Source organism: Triticum urartu, chromosome 6A, assembly GCF_056163025.1.
Source record: "Triticum urartu cultivar PI428250 chromosome 6A, HENAU_Tu73, whole genome shotgun sequence".
NCBI classification, from domain to species: Eukaryota; Viridiplantae; Streptophyta; class Magnoliopsida; order Poales; family Poaceae; genus Triticum; species Triticum urartu.
This window is the reverse complement of record NC_141878.1, coordinates 141,946,146-141,962,230: the sequence shown is the minus strand read 5'-3', so window position 1 is coordinate 141,962,230 and position 16,085 is coordinate 141,946,146. Positions and strand designations below refer to the sequence as shown.

General features: G+C 52.4%; 1 protein-coding gene across 1 annotated transcript; it reads left to right on the top strand.

Moving 5' to 3' along the window:
• Window positions 1–10,794: 10,794 nt before the first annotated feature.
• LOC125528918 (4-coumarate--CoA ligase 3) lies at window positions 10,795–16,085 on the top strand. The gene is made up of 6 exons (XM_048693334.2): window positions 10,795–11,593; window positions 12,168–12,521; window positions 12,621–12,819; window positions 15,026–15,239; window positions 15,377–15,479; window positions 15,714–16,085. Exons 1-6 carry the CDS (start codon window positions 10,943–10,945, stop codon window positions 15,831–15,833), a joined length of 1,641 nt encoding a protein of 546 aa, XP_048549291.1. The 5' UTR covers window positions 10,795–10,942; the 3' UTR covers window positions 15,834–16,085.

Here is a 16,085-nt window from a genome sequence, read left to right as displayed (position 1 = left end):
ATGGTGTCCACAAGATCTGGTTTCGCAACCAGGGTATTGAGAGAACCCTTGGAAACAACATGGAGGTTCTGTTTGGGGAAACCTTCGGGAGGGGGAGCGAGTGATCCCGGAGGAACAATATGGAGGTTCAGCCTTCTAAATTCTTCGGTAAGCGAGGGCTGAACTTTGTGGACCTGGAGGTGGTTGCAGTAAGACTTGCGGCTCAGGGCATCAGCCATTACATTAGCCTTGCCGGGGGTATATGATATATCCACGTCAAAGTCTGCAACAGTCTCCATCCATCTTTGCTGACGTAGATTCAAATCTGGCTGAGTAAACAGATACTTCAGACTTTGATGGTCGGTGAAGATCTCGCAACGATTACCGAGAAGGTAATGTCGCCACTGCTTCAGTGCATGAATGACAGCAGCAAGCTCGAGGTCGTGAATCGGGTAGTTTTCTTCGTGAGGGCGCAATTGACGAGAGGCATAAGCAATCACTCTGCGCTCCTGCATTAGGACACAGCCTAATCCTTGGCGGGAAGCGTCGCAGTAAATGACGAAGTCCTTCTTAGTATCAGGTGGTGCAAGCACGGGGGCAGAAGTCAACTTGTCTTTGAGCGCCTGAAAACTTTCCTGACACTTGTCTGTCCAGTCAAACTTGACACCCTTATGCAACAGATTAGTCAGGGGCCTGGCAATCTTGGAGAAGTTCTCGACGAATCGACGGCAGTAGCTGGCGAGACCGAGGAAACTTCGGACTTGCTTGACGTTCTTCGGAGGAGTCCAATCGAGAATAGCTTGAACTCGTTCAGGGTTGACGGCAATACCATCCTTGGAGATGACATGCCCAAGATAGGTTACTTTGGGGAGCCAGAATTCACACTTGGAATACTTAGCATACAGTTGATGTTCTCGAAGCTTCTCTAGCACAAGACGCAGATGTCCAGCATGTTCTTCCTCGTTCTTGGAAAATACAAGGATATCGTCCAGATAAACCACGACGAACTTGTCGAGGTAATCCATGAATATATAATTCATCAGACGAGAGAAGGTGGCGGGAGCATTCGTTAAGCCGAATGACATGACTGTGTACTCATATGATCCATACCGAGTCACGAAGGCGGTTTTTGGGATGTCCTCTTCACGAACACGGATCTGGTGGTAACCCAACCTCAAGTCGAGTTTGGAGAACACTGATGAACCAGCCAGTTGATCATAAAGATCATTGATCCGAGGAAGAGGGTATTTATTCTGAATGGTAGCTTGGTTTATAGGACGGTAGTCTTGGACCAATCGGTTTGTTCCATCCTTCTTCCTAACAAAGAGAGAAGGTGCTCCCCAAGGAGAGCAACTTGGGCGAATGAAACCTTTGACAAGAGATTTGTCGATTTCCTCCTTAAGCTCAAGGAGTTCATGCGGCGGCATCTTGTAGGGTCGCTTAGCTATAGGGGTAGTGCCGGGTTTCAAGTCGATGATGAATTCGACAGCTCTAGCAGGGGGAATCCCTGGAAGTTCTTCAGGGAATACATCTTGGAATTCACGAACGACGGGAACGTTTTCAATGCCCTCGAGTGGTGCAGCGTTCAACGCGTTCAAGGCATAAAGTCGTGCCTCGGCGTTCTGAACTAGATGAGCTTGATAAGCTATTATTTCATCAGAAGGGTGTAGCAAATGGACGACCTTAGTGGCGCAAACTATAGAAGCAGTATGCGCTTTTAACCAATTCATTCCCAGAATGAGATCAATGCTACAGGACTTCAGTACGATGGGAGAGACAAGGAATTCCAGTCCTTCGATTTCTACAGGGACGTCGTTGCAAATCATGGAGGTTCGACATTGGCCCGCAGGGGTGTGTACTAATAGTGAAGCATCCATGTTCTCACATTTAATGTCGTGCAAGCATGCAAAACCTTCTGACATGAATGAATGCGATGCACCTGTATCAAATAAAACGGATGCTGGTACTGAATTTACGAGGAGGGTACCCATCACAGTAGCAGGCTGGTCTTGAGCTTCGCTCAGATCAACGTGGTTGGCATGAACACGACCATAAGACTTGGCATTGTTGCTGCGGGGCTGGTTGCTTCCACGGCCAGTTGCTGGAAGGGCCAGTTGATTCGGGTTCTGGTTGCATTCCCTAGCACGATGCCCTGGTTGTCCACACCTGAAGCACAATCCATTATTGGGAGTGGGAACAGGAGCTTGTGGTGGTGGAGCTGGGAGTCTTGGCCGCCTAGTCGGAGGAGTAGGCAGACGAGGTGCAGCATAGGTCTGCCTTGGGGTAGGTGCATCCGGTTGGTACAAGCTATTGGGAATCCATATCTTGCGCTTCTGCGAGGACGGGCCCGAAGATGAGCCCGTGTCACGGTTGCGCCTGTGAGAGCTCTGGTATTCCTGCAGACCAGTTTCGACATTGATGGCTTTGTTCACCAGAGTGGCGAAATCAGCAAAATCATGCACTAGAAGTGCGAGTTTGATGTCAGCTTGAAGGCCATCCCGGAACTTCTCCTGTCTGCGTGCATCAGTTGCAATGTCCTCTTCAGCATAGCGGGACAAGTCAAGAAACTCCCGCTGATAAGCTTCCACAGTTTTGTTGCCTTGGGTGAGGTTGCGGAACTCACGCTTCTTCCGGTCCATGACTCCCTGAGGAATGAAGCGAGCACGGAAGGCAGCTTGGAAGTCTGGCCAGGTGATGATTGTTCCAACTGGCAGTGTACGCCTGTGGCTGTCCCACCATTGAGCTGCGGGTCCTTTCAGGAAGAAGGAAGCAAAGGTGACATAGCTGGCAGGGGCTACATCAGCAGACTCCATCTCATAGGTGATGTCACGGAGCCAGTCATCAGCATCCAGAGGCTGAGTTGAGCTGCGGTACACAGTTGGGTTCAGGCGCATGAAATCCTGCAGAGTCACTGGGGTTGGCTGCTGGTTCATATTGGGGCGAGGAAACTGAGCCATCATATTCTCCATGAACTGGCGATTCATCTCAAGCTGTTGGATCATACCAGCCATGTACTCAGGCGGTGGTGGGGCGTTGCCACCACGACCACGACCACCTGGTCTAACCATCCTGCTAATATTTAACAGGGGTAGTTCAGCATTGAGGAATTGTAAAAACAAGAATCATTCATGATGAACCATGCACAACGAAAGCAGCACGATAGATACCACATAGTAGTCGGCATATCTTACAAAAGAGATCATGCATAGAGTTCGTTACACAGTGTTCAGTACATAGACTAAGACATCATAGGCGGCACACAGGCTCGCGGCGAATGCATCTAACACTAATAAGCAAGTCTACGTCAGTCCCATGCGGTACTGCGGAGGTAGGTGTAGCCCGACAGCTGGTAGTGACGCGAAGGGAAGACCTCCACGCGAGTAGCCTGGGGTCCACGGATACTCTGGTGCGGAACCCGTTGCGCAGGTGGCAAGAGAGGGCCCAATGCAGGAGAGTAGCCTCCCACATCTGGCCAGCCGACGCCCTGGGGCATCACGGTCCGGGCAGGGTAGATCGCAGAGCGCGATAAATCACCAGATCGGACAGAGGGGTGCAACAGTGTCAGAGCACGGTAGAGGTGCTGACGAGTGGTGTACAACTCGTGGCGAAGAGCTCGGTTAGCTCTATCCAGCCCATCAGCATGCAGAACCAGGTTCTGATGGTAGAAGGGCTCTCGGGTGACAATGGAGTAGGCAGCAGTGTAGTATCCCTCCGCACCATCATCGGATGCGATAGCAATGTGCCTGAAGGGGGAGGTGTCCAACTCCTGATACTCGCCACGGAGACGTGTCAGAGCAGCATAAGCAGCATCGTGGACCGCCATATCGATAGTCACTCCAACACCATGAGCAGTGTGCAGCACGGTAGTGGAGTCATACTCTCGAGAGTAGAGGTGGACGATGGCACGGTACTGCTCCTGGTTGAAGTCCTGATACTCCTCATAGACGGTGTACTCAGGGTGCCAGCGATAACCCAGATAGGTCATCATCTCAACCAACACAGCAGGTGACCCTGAGGCACCAATGGCCGTCGTGTGGCGCACGACCTGCCTCGTGGGTTCCATCTGAAAACACAGATGTTTTCACAGGAGTCAAATGACAATGTGGATAATGTTCAAATACAATTCTAAAGAATAACTAGGGCTTATCCAACTTTGGGGTGAATGTCGTAACGGGATCCTAGTGTCAGAGTTAGTAAATTCGTTTAACCCGAGTAGAAGAGAGTTCAGAGTCCCAGAGTAAAGGTCGAGGAGTAAAAGATACTAGTACCACCCGATGGCGACGTGGGCCCGTAAGGCACACAGCCAAGTTAGTAAAAGTTTTTACAATGTCTAGACTCGACTTCGGCCAAGGAGTGTGGAAGGGGAGTTCCTACAGGCAGTCGGCTCTGATACCAACTTGTGACGCCCCCGATTCAATCGTACACTAATCATACACGCAAACGTGTACGATCAAGATCAGGGACTCACGGGAAGATATCACAACACAACTCTACAAATAAAAATAAGTCATACAAGCATCATATTACAAGCCAGGGGCCTCGGGGGCTCGAATACAAGAGCTCGATCATAGACGAGTCAGCGGAAGCAACAATATCTGAGTACAGACATAAGTTAAACAAGTTTGCCTTAAGAAGGCTAGCACAAACTGGGATACAGATCGAAAGAGGCGCAGGCCTCCTGCCTGGGATCCTCCTAACTACTCCTGGTCGTCGTCAGCGGGCATCACGTAGTAGTAGGCACCTCCGGTGTAGTAGGGGTCGTCGTCGACGGTGGCGTCTGGCTCCTGGGCTCCAACATCTGGTTGCGACAACCAGGTAGAAGGGAAAGAGGGAAAGAAGGAGAAAGCAACCGTGAGTACTCATCCAAAGTACTCGCAAGCAAGGAGCTACACTACATATGCATGGGTAAATGTGTAAAGGGCCATATCGGTGGACTGAACTGCAGAAAGCCAGAATAAGAGGGGGGGATAGCTAATCCTTTCGAATACTACGCTTCTGGCAGCCTCCGTCTTGCAACATGTAGAAGAGAGTAGACTGAAGTCCTCCAAGTAGCATCGCATAGCATAATCCTAACCGATGATCCTCCCCCCGTCGCCCTGTGAGAGAGCGACCACCAGTTGTATCTGGCACTTGGAAGGGTGTGTTTTATTAAGTATCCGGTTCTAGTTGTCATAAGGTCAAGGTACAACTCCAAATCGTCCTGTTACCGAAGATCACGGCTATTCGAATAGATTAACTTCCCTACAGGGGTGCACCACATACCCCAACACGCTCGATCCCATTTGGCCGGACACACTTTCCTGGGTCATGCCCGGCCTCGGAAGATCAACACGTTGCAGCCCCACCTAGACCAACAGAGAGGTCAGCACGCCGGTCTAAACCTAAGCGCCCAGGGGTCTGGGCCCATCGCCCTTAGCACACCTGCACGTTGCGTGGGCGGCCGGAAGCAGACCTAGCCTAGTGGCGTTCCAGTCCAATCCAGCGCGCGCCGCTCCGTCGCTGACGTTAAGAAGGCTTCGGCTGATACCACGACGCCGGGATACCCATAACTACTCCCGCGTAGATGGTTAGTGCGTATAGACCAAATGGCCAGACTCAGATCAAATACCCAGATCTCGTTAAGCGTGTTAAGTATCCGCGAACGCCGACCAGGGCCAGGCCCACCTCTCTCCTAGGTGGTCGGAACCTGCCCTGTCGCTCCGCCTCAAAGATCCACACAGAGGGCCATTGGGACAAAGGTCCTTTCAGCCCCCAATCCGTGAATCACTCGCGGGTGCTCCACAAGCCGACCCGTCTTTAGTCACCACATGTATCATGTATAAAGCATATAGTATATACCCGTGATCAACTCCCGAGTGATCACGGCCCGATAGTATAGCATGGCAGACGGACAAGGATGTAGGGCCACTGATGAAAATACTAGCATCCTATGCTAAGCATTAGGATTGCAGGTAAAGGTAACAACAGTAGTAGCAAGGACAGGCTATGCATCAATATAGGATTAACGGGAAGCAGTAACATGCTACACTACTCTAATGCAAGCAGTATAGAGAAGAGTAGGCGATATCTGGTGATCAAAGGGGGGGGCTTGCCTGGTTGCTCTGGCAAGAGAGAGGGGTCGTCAACACCGTAGTCGTACGGGGTAGCAGCGGCGTCGGTCTCGGTGTCTAGAGAGAGAAGAGGGGGAAGAAACAATAAATATAATGCAAGCATATGCATAGTGAAGCATGACATGACAAGTAACGATGCTAGGCGTGCCCTAACGTGGTATGAGGTGGTACCGGTTAAGGGGGAAAACATCCGGGAAAGTATTCCCGGTGTTTCGTGATTTCGGGCAGAGGAGCCGGAGGGGGAAAGTTGCGGGTTCGATAGGTTAGGGGTGTGTGGCGGACGAACGGACTGCGAAACCGGATTCATCTCGTCGTTCTGAGCAACTTTCATGTTGAAAATATTTTAATCCGAGTTACGGATTAAAAGATATGATTTTCTAAAGATTTTATTAATTTCTGGAATTTAATTAATTAATTATTTAATTCGAAAAATGAATTTATGACGTCAGCATGATGTCATGCTGACGTCAGCAGTCAACAGGGTTGACTTGGTCAACCTGACAGGTGGGTCCCGTTCGTCATACTCTGTTAGTTAATTAACAATAGTTAATTAGGTTAATTAGCCATTAGGTTAATTAATCAGGATTAATTAATTTAAGTATTTACTTAATTAATTAATTAATATTTTAATTATCATTTATTTTTATTTTTAACGTTCTGGGGGGGGGCCTGCGGTCAGTGGCATGGCCGGTCCAGTCAGCAAGGCTGACCGGGTCAACAGGCCGGCCGGGCCCCTAGGGCCCACGGGTTAGTGACCCAGGGGTGGCCCCAGGTCGGCCACGTCGGTGGCCGGCGTTGGGGAGCTCCGGGGAGCGTTCCCGCGGCGGAGGGGCGCCGGACCTCGCCGGGATTCGCCGTCCGGCGGCAAAAATGGCCGCGGGCGGGTGCGTTCGAACGTGGAGGGGATGCCGCGTCCAACGGTGGCAGAGGCACGGCCGGACTTGGCCGGAAACGACGCCGGCGAGCGGCGGAGGCGGCGGTGGGATTCGGGACCGCGTCGGGATCGCGCTACGGGGCTAACGGGAAGGCCAGGGGGGCTGCGCGACGCGCTGAGCACCAGGGGCTCGGCCCCGTGACCATTTGGTCACCGGAAGGGCGCCGGCGACGAGATCCGCGACGGGGGCGCTCGGGTACGGAGGGGAACGAGGGGGGAGAGGAGGGGGGGGCCTTGACCGAGCGGAGGAGGCGCGAGGGGAGGGGGGTACGTGGGGCGCGGTGAGCCGGCGCGAGCCGGAGCGCGACGAGCGCGGCGCCGGAGCGAGCTCCGGCCATGGCGACCGAGCGCGGGGGTCGACCCCTACGGCTACAGAGCGAAGCAGGGGAGGGAAGAGCTCACGGGGGGGGGGGGGACGCGTGGGGTCTCGGAAACGGGCTCGGGGCGGTCGGGGGCGTCCGGCGGGGAGGAGGTCGAGGCGGCGGCCGTCCGGCGATGCGGATCCGGCGAGGTGGGAGTCGGGGACGGTCCCGAGGCGACGAGGGGGGGGGGTTCGGGCGTCCTGCGCGGCCGGTCGGGGAGGAGGGGAGGAGGACGAGGGGCGCCGGCGTCGGGGGCGACGGGATCGGGCGGATCCCGATCCAGACCGGCGGGGGAGGGAGGAGAAGGGGATCGGGGGGGGAATGGGGGTCGGCTAGGGTTTCCGCCGACCGGGGGGGTTATGGGAGTGAGGGGGTGGGCCGGGCCAGGGGCTGGCCGGCTGGGCCAGGTGGGCTTGGCTCAGTTGGGCCACGGCCCAGGGAGGGGGGGGGGCTTTTCTCTTCTTCTCTTTTTTTTTGTTGCCTTGACCCTTTTCGTATTTTCTTTCTTTTATTTATTTTCTCTTGTGTCTCAATTCAGTTTAAAATATTTATGCATTTTATAAAACTGGGGCTCCTACACCACAATTATCTATGTAATATTTAGTACAAACCGAACATTTTTATTTCAATGTTTGAAAACTTTTATTATTTACCAAAGTTTGAATTTGAATCTTGGTCCGGTTTTGATCTAACGACCGATTAGCAACAGTAACGTAGGTAACGTGGCTCCATTAGCGTGGGATTACTGTAGCTTAATTACCCGGGCGTTACAGTATTCAACCCAAATTTATTGATTCGACACAAGGGGAGCCGAAGAATACTCTCAAGTATTAGCAGCTGAGTTGTCAATTCAACCACATCTAGAAACTTAATATCTACAGCAAAGTATTTAGTAGCAAAGTAATATGATAATAGTGATAACGGTAACAAAAGGTAACGGTAGTAAAAGCAATGTTTTTGGTATTTTGTAGTGATGATAGCAATAGCAACGGAAAAGTAAATAAGCGAAGAACAATATGTGGAAAGCTCGTAGGCAATGGATCGGTGATGGAGAATTATGCCGGATGCGGTTCATCATGTAACATTCATAACCTAGGGTGACACAGAACTAGCTCCAGTTCGTCAATGTAATGCAGGCATGTATTCCGAATATAGTCATACGTGCTTATGGAAAAGAACTTGCATGACATCTTTTGTCCTACCGTCCCATGGCAGCGGGGTCCTTACGGAAACTAAGGGATATTAAGGCCTCCTTTTAATAGAGAACCGGAACAAAGCATTAACACATAGTGAATACATGAACTCCTCAAACTACGGTCATCACCGGTAAGTATCCCGACTATTGTCACTTCGGGGTTAACGGATCATAATACATAATAGGTGACTATAGACTTGCAAGATAGGATCAAGAACACTCATATATTGATGAAAACATAATAGGTTCAGATCTGAAATCATGGCACTCGGGCCCTACTGACAAGCATTAAGCATAGCAAAGTCATAGCAACATCAATCTCAGAACATAGTGGACACTAGGGATCAAACCCTAACAAAATTAACTCGATTACATGATAGATCCCATCCAACCCATCACCGTCCAGCAAGTCTACGATGGAATTACTCACGCACGGCGGTGAGGATCATGAAATTGGTGATGGAGGATGGTTGATGATGACGATGGCGACGGATTCCCCTCTCCGGAGCCCCGAACGGACTCCAGATCAGCCCTCCCGAGAGGTTTTAGGGCTTGGCGGCGGCTCCGTATCGTAAAACGTGATGATTTCTTCTCTCTGATTTTTCTCTCCCCGAAACTCAATATATGGAGTTGGAGTCGGAGTTGGAGAGGCAACAGGGGGCCCACGAGGTAGGGGGCGCGCCCTAGGGGGGCAGGCGCGCCCGCACCCTCATGGGCAGGTGGTGGGCCCCCCTGGCCTTCATCTTTTGCAGATATTTTTTCTTATTTTCTGAAAAGTGTCTCCGTAAAGTTTCAGGTCATTCCGAGAACGTTTGCTCCTGCACATAAATAACACCATGGTAATTCTGCTGAAAACAGCGTCAGTCCAGGTTAGTTTCATTCAAATCATGCAAGTTAGAGTCCAAAATAAGGGCAAAAGTGTTTGGGAAAGTAGATACGTTGGAGACGTATCACGCGTCCCTGAGGCGGATGAGGAGCAAGCGCGTGCCCGTCCGTTCGGCGCCCGTGTGGATGCAAACCAGACGCATGTTTTTGCCAGAAATGAGACGGGCCGGACGCGGAACAAGCAAAAATGCGGATGCGGCCGCACGTTGGGCCATGTCGTCTGTCCATTTAAGCCCAAACGGACAGACCCATATTTTATGGGGTCGTTCATTGGAGTTGCCCTTAAGCTTTCCCTCAAAAATTGATAGGGTCTTGCATGTAGCATTTTTTTAGGGTCTTGCATGTAGCATTTTTTTTAGGGTTTTACATGTAGCATTTGGGTGTGCAATGAACACATATATTGTTTTTCAGTTTTTGCTGACTCAAAAAGAAACATTTTTGAACCGCAGGAGCATATGCTCCAGGCCGAATTGGATTTCCGGTGCCGTCTGTCTCCCAGTACTCACCGCGTATGTCTTTTTTTTTTTGCCAAAATTCCCAATTGCGCGTATTCATGCTCCACCAGAATCTTCTGTATTATCTCAGCTCGATCGGGGCGTGCTAGACGTGCAATAACATCGGTATTGCCATGCGGATCGGATCGGATCGGATAGGATGAGTGGGCACAAGCCAGACAAAGTAGTAATGCATACACCACCATAGATCATACAACCAACAAATCATCGATGGCAAGAAAGTTATACAACAACGCTCCTTTTCAAAAGCCGCATTTTCTTCTACAAATACAATTATAGCCCCCCTCCATCCAAACTCCCAGGTAAAAAACGAGCGAGCAGGAACCGCTGCGTGAAAGGCGAAACATGCCTGTCGTACGGAACCATCGCCCGAACCCGAAGCCACCCAGTTCACCAAACTTCAACCCCGAAAGACCAGCAAGGTTCAGCATGAAAAGTTCGACCTCTTGTATTGGCGTGTTAAAATGCAGCCGTGACACATGTGCCTGGGCAGGTTTGGGCCTTGGACTTTTTCCGCGGCTTGAAAGGCAAACGACCACTCGCTCGTCACCAACCCCGGCGCACGAAAGCCCCGACCAATGCGTGGAGCAGCATTCCGGCTGCCCGAGCACAAGCAGTCGCCGATAATGGATGCGGTAGGTAAACGATGGCACAGTCAACGAACCCCAGCCGCTCTCTCTCACCCACCAACCCTGCCCAACCCCGCTGCCATCCCGGCCCCACGCGTCATCCTCCGCCGACCCCACTCACCAACTCCCCAACTCACCCCGCAATCCCACCGTATATTAAACCCGCCATCTTCCCTTCCTCCGTTCTTCTTCAGGAGATCAAGCGAGCGCGCGCCCGCACACGCACACAACGCAGCCATCTCCTCCTACGCCAACTAATTTAACCAGCTTCGTAGGTTTATCATCTTCCGTTTGCCGGTCGATCGCCGTCGAGGTAGCACGACGATCGTTGAAATGGGGTCCGTGCCGGAGGAGTCGGTCGCGGCGGAGGTGGTGTTCCGGTCGAGGCTGCCGGACATCGAGATCCCCAACGAGCAGACGCTGCAGAGCTACTGCTTCGCCAAGATGGCCGAGGTGGGGTCCCGCCCCTGCATCATCGACGGCCAGACGGGCGCCTCCTACACCTACGCCGAGGTGGAGTCGCTCTCCCGGAAGGCGGCGGCGGGGCTCCGGCGGATGGGCGTCGGCAAGGGCGACGTGGTCATGAACCTGCTCCGCAACTGCCCCGAGTTCGCCTTCTCCTTCCTCGGCGCCGCGCGCCTGGGCGCCGCCACCACCACCGCCAACCCCTTCTACACCCCGCACGAGATCCACCGGCAGGCGGACGCGGCCGGCGCCATGCTGATCGTCACCGAGGCCTGCGCCGTGGACAAGGTGCTGGAGTACGCGGCCGGCAAGGGCCTGCCCGTGGTCACCGTCGACGGGGCGCGCGACGGGTGCGTGGACTTCGCCGAGCTGATCGCCGGCGAGGAGCTGCCGCGGGACGAGGAGGCCGGGATCCACCCCGACGACGTCGTCGCGCTGCCCTACTCCTCCGGCACCACCGGGCTGCCCAAGGGCGTCATGCTCACGCACCGCAGCCTCATCACCAGCGTCGCCCAGCAGGTACGCACGCACGCACGCATGCCATTCCTCTGCTCCGAGCTCTGCCTCCGTTCCGATCATTCGCCATGTCCTCCGGGTCAACGGAGCTCTCGGCCTGCGACAATTCCGCTCCTGTCGGCGCCGAGCCAGCGTAGCTGCTGCTGAGCTGCTCCTCACTCGCGGCAGAGCACGACAGGTGGGCCCGCGTTGTATACGCGTATACCCCTCGGACCCACATGTCGGTGCCACTAAGGATACTATTTCCCTCCGCGTGGTCAGAGCTCTGGGTGCCAATCAAGCTGGCCGGCCGGCTCATAAATCCGGGCGTTTAAATTATTTTATTAATTGTACAGTAACTATTATTGGCATCTCGTGCTGTATGCTTTATTCAGGCTCGTAATAGTATAAAATCCGCCCACTGGTAGTAATATTATACGGTTCCCTGCACGCGGGGCCCACTGGGCCAGGTGCATGCCTGACCCACGCGCCAAGATTCGTGCTGACACGATGCGTTTGGCGCCAAAGTCAGAGGTTTCGAACTAGTAGAACTTTTTTTTTCTTGTTCTGATGATGAAATGGTGGTGGTGGTTTTCAGGTGGACGGAGAGAACCCGAACCTGTACTTCAGCAAGGAGGACGTGCTGCTGTGCCTGCTGCCGCTGTTCCACATCTACTCGCTCAACTCGGTGCTGCTGGCGGGGCTGCGGGCCGGGTCGGCGATGGTGATCATGCGCAAGTTCGACATCGGCGCGCTGGTGGAGCTGGTGCGCGCGCACGGCATCACCATCGCGCCCTTCGTGCCGCCCATCGTGGTGGAGATCGCCAAGAGCCCCCAGGTGACCGCCGGCGATCTCGCCTCCATCCGCATGGTCATGTCCGGCGCCGCGCCCATGGGCAAGGACCTCCAGGACGCCTTCATGGCCAAGATCCCCAACGCCGTGCTCGGCCAGGTCGGTCCAGTCGCTTGATGATCATGTTGCTTCTGTCTGTCTGCCCGTCGATGGCAATGAATGCCGGTGGCTGACACGGGCGGGTGCGTTTGGTTTCAGGGGTACGGGATGACGGAGGCCGGGCCGGTGCTGGCCATGTGCCTGGCGTTCGCCAAGGAGCCGTTCAAGGTCAAGTCCGGGTCGTGCGGCACGGTGGTGCGCAACGCGGGGCTCAAGATCGTCGACCCCGACACCGGCGCCTCCCTCGGCCGCAACCAGCCCGGCGAGATCTGCATCCGCGGCGAGCAGATCATGAAAGGTACCACCAACTCTACGTACTTTGTTGGCTTGGCGTTGTGAACCACCCCACACTTGGCGGCCGGGCGTGCGTGCGTTCGGGTTGGCATGTCCGCCTTTTGGTTTGCGTGTTTGGCGCGTTGGCGGCAGCTACCGGCGATGTGGACAACAAACTTGCTACTCCCGCTACAGCACATAGGTTGCAACTACTACTACCAATCTTGGTTGGTCCATGCCGACCGGCCGATCGATCGATTCGGCCGAACGACCACCACCAAAACCTTTTGTTTCCCCCAACCCGGATGGGGACTTGGACGAGCAACCCAACCAAGGCCGCGCCTGGTTCTCACCTGAGAGCCGAAACAGCTGACACAGCAGTAGTTCTAATAAGTTTGAAGAAAAACATACGTTTGCCCGTTCTGTGTGAAGTGTCCTCATCACAACTTCAAACCCTTTCACCACACACAAAAAATGACAAACATAAAAGAAGTTGATCTGATCCGTACCCCTACTAGTTGGGCACTTTAAGGTGGTGGAGACTTCGCGGAAGTTGCTGTCCATTGGCTTGGTCCGAGGTCTATTCTGAATTCCCAATGACTGTTGCAGCGAGGATTTCCCGTCAGTTCCACTCCACGTTTTTTTTGAGGTTCCACTCCACGTTCTTGGGTTAGCAGCCGCAGGCGCAGGCGCGTGGTGGTTGGCACGGCACGCTCAACTGCTGCAACCTTGGCAGACCAGTAGTAATACTATATCGTTAGCCAACGAATGAATGAATAAAACAGCGACGCACGTTGCTAACGACCTGCAAATCATACATTCCCTCCATGTTGTCTTCGCACAGCGCACCGTCGCCCTCCATGGCGCGATCAATTCCAGAATCCAAGTTGCACATGACCAAAGATGCGACCCCCACACACCCGGATAAAAAATAAAACAAAAATAGAGATGCAACGTACCCCACACATGGGCAAGTTGGTAGGAGTACTACTAGGCAAAGCCAAAATTTGGTGGAGGAACAAGAGGAAGGATGCTGTTAGGTACCGGCAGGCTGTGCGCCTAGGACAGGGACATCAACCGCTGAGGCTGCACAAGCATCTTGGAAGAACCCATCACTAGTAGTATTACTTTATCAAGTTGACAAAAATACATAGTGCTGTACTGTACTAGTATATCCCTGAACTCAGGATTCAATACACTGCCATGACCATGACACTGGCATAGAAATGAAGTACCTTGAGATGTTGCCAGTCTACCAGGATTTTGTTAGGTCTGCGCAGCTGAACGACCCATCGGTTGGTACTTGGCGTGCAAAAGTGGAGATCACGTCAGATCCTCATGATCAGGAGACTGACCAACTCATGCCGTGATTCCCGCCAAAAAAAAGTGATTCATCTACAACTATCTGTTAAGTTCAACCACTAATGAACCAAACCAAAGGGGAAAAAAGCTATAGCCGTGCTCACAATGATTAGCATGGACGCCCAAAAGGTGCCTAGAGTAACAAAGGTAACCTAAGTTTAGCATTGATACATCTCATTGGAACAAAGGAATAAGCCACGATTACATTGGTGTTGTTAGGTGCCGCTAGTGAGTGTTTGGTGGCCCATCATGTGACCAAGAAAAGCCCCGGTTGGGTGACCAACTCCAGCTTGTAGGAGAACTAACCTGGTATCACTGGCCAATTCCAGCAGACATTTTCCATGAAAGAGCCATGTCTGATAGTTGCACATGAATCACTTCCGAGAACCTTTTCTCTACTGAACCCATGTGAGGTCTCGTTTTCAGACAGATTGTATCCATGCTGCAGCAAGCAGCATCAAACGGGAACTGCCATGTGCTTCACGAGGTTCACTAGCTGAAGCCATCGCGTGAATGCGCCTTTTGAATGTTTGAGTGCGCTTGAATGATGGCAGCAGAGATGAACACCACCTGAGATGTGCAGCGGCACCATTGCCATCATGGTGTGTGCGCCTCTGCAGATGCAGTTTGGGCCGGTCAGCCAACGTTGCTGCTTTCATGTGCAAACTGCAGTTGCGTTATGGTGGCTTCTGTGACGCTGTCCTGCCTTTCCGGACGGAATCTTGTAGTCCTTCCTAACAATATGGAACGATTACCTTTGCTTGCACAACCACTTCTTGAAAATTCTTGATACGCACTGTATTTTAATTTTTAGAAAGTATTCTTCAAAATTCTCTGAACTAACATGCGCCCGGCGTGGAATTCTGCAGGTTACCTTAACGACCCAGAGTCCACCAAGAACACCATCGACAAGGATGGATGGCTGCACACCGGAGACATCGGCCTCGTCGACGACGACGACGAGATCTTCATCGTCGACAGGCTCAAGGAGATCATCAAGTACAAGGGCTTCCAGGTGGCGCCGGCGGAGCTCGAGGCCCTCCTCATCACGCACCCGGAGATCAAGGACGCCGCCGTCGTATCGTAAGTCATAGCTTTCTCTTCCTTGTCATTTTCAGTTGCACAGTTCGTTGCCGCAACTGTACTTTAAAACAAAATTCTCCTGCTGTCTGTTTTCTTTAACAAGAAGGCTCACTTTCCCCATGATTATGTTCTTTCAGACTGAAGGACGATCTTGCTGGCGAAGTCCCGGTCGCCTTCGTGATGCGGATCGAAGGCTCCGAAATCACCGAGGATGACATCAAGAAATTCGTCGCAAAGGAGGTAAATAGTGCCATCTTTCCCAAGTTTCCATGTAGTCAAAGTGTCAAACACATTGTATCGAAACTTCAGAACAAGTCAACTGGAACTATATGATATACATATCAGTTACTAATCATCATGTTCAGCTTAGTCAAATATTCGGATTTGCCCATGAACAACTGCTACTTAGGAACCAGATTTTTTGTGGATGGAGAATTAGAACTCGTGACTAAGATGCATTACACGCTGCAACAGGTTGTTTTCTACAAGAGGATCCACAAGGTGTTCTTCACCGACTCCATCCCCAAGAACCCTTCCGGCAAGATCCTGAGGAAGGATTTGAGAGCCAGGCTCGCCGCCGGCATCCCCAGCTAGGGGCTGCGGCCGTCGTCCGCTTCTCAGGCACTCAGCCAGCCAGCAGGGTGCTGTTATAGATCATGTAATATTGTTTGATCTCCATGAAATGGTCGGAGGAGGTTGAGTTTGTTGGTTCTTCCTGCTTGTGTAATGTTGATAAAAATGAAATGATATATGTAGATGCGTTGTTGTTGACCACAAGAACAAGGCTGGCTTCCAAAGGGTACAATGTATACTTCTTTTCCATCAGAGAATATCTTGTCCGAATCA

Excerpts from the sequence above, each read along its gene's own strand:
- LOC125528918 (XM_048693334.2), top strand. The coding sequence starts at position 10,943 with ATGGGGTCCGTGCCGGAGGAGTCGGTCGCGGCGGAGGTGGTGTTCCGG. Across the intron at positions 12,522-12,620 it reads CCAACGCCGTGCTCGGCCAG|GGGTACGGGATGACGGAGGC; the intron begins GTCGGTCCAGTC and ends GTTTGGTTTCAG. Across the intron at positions 15,240-15,376 it reads AAGGACGCCGCCGTCGTATC|ACTGAAGGACGATCTTGCTG; the intron begins GTAAGTCATAGC and ends ATGTTCTTTCAG.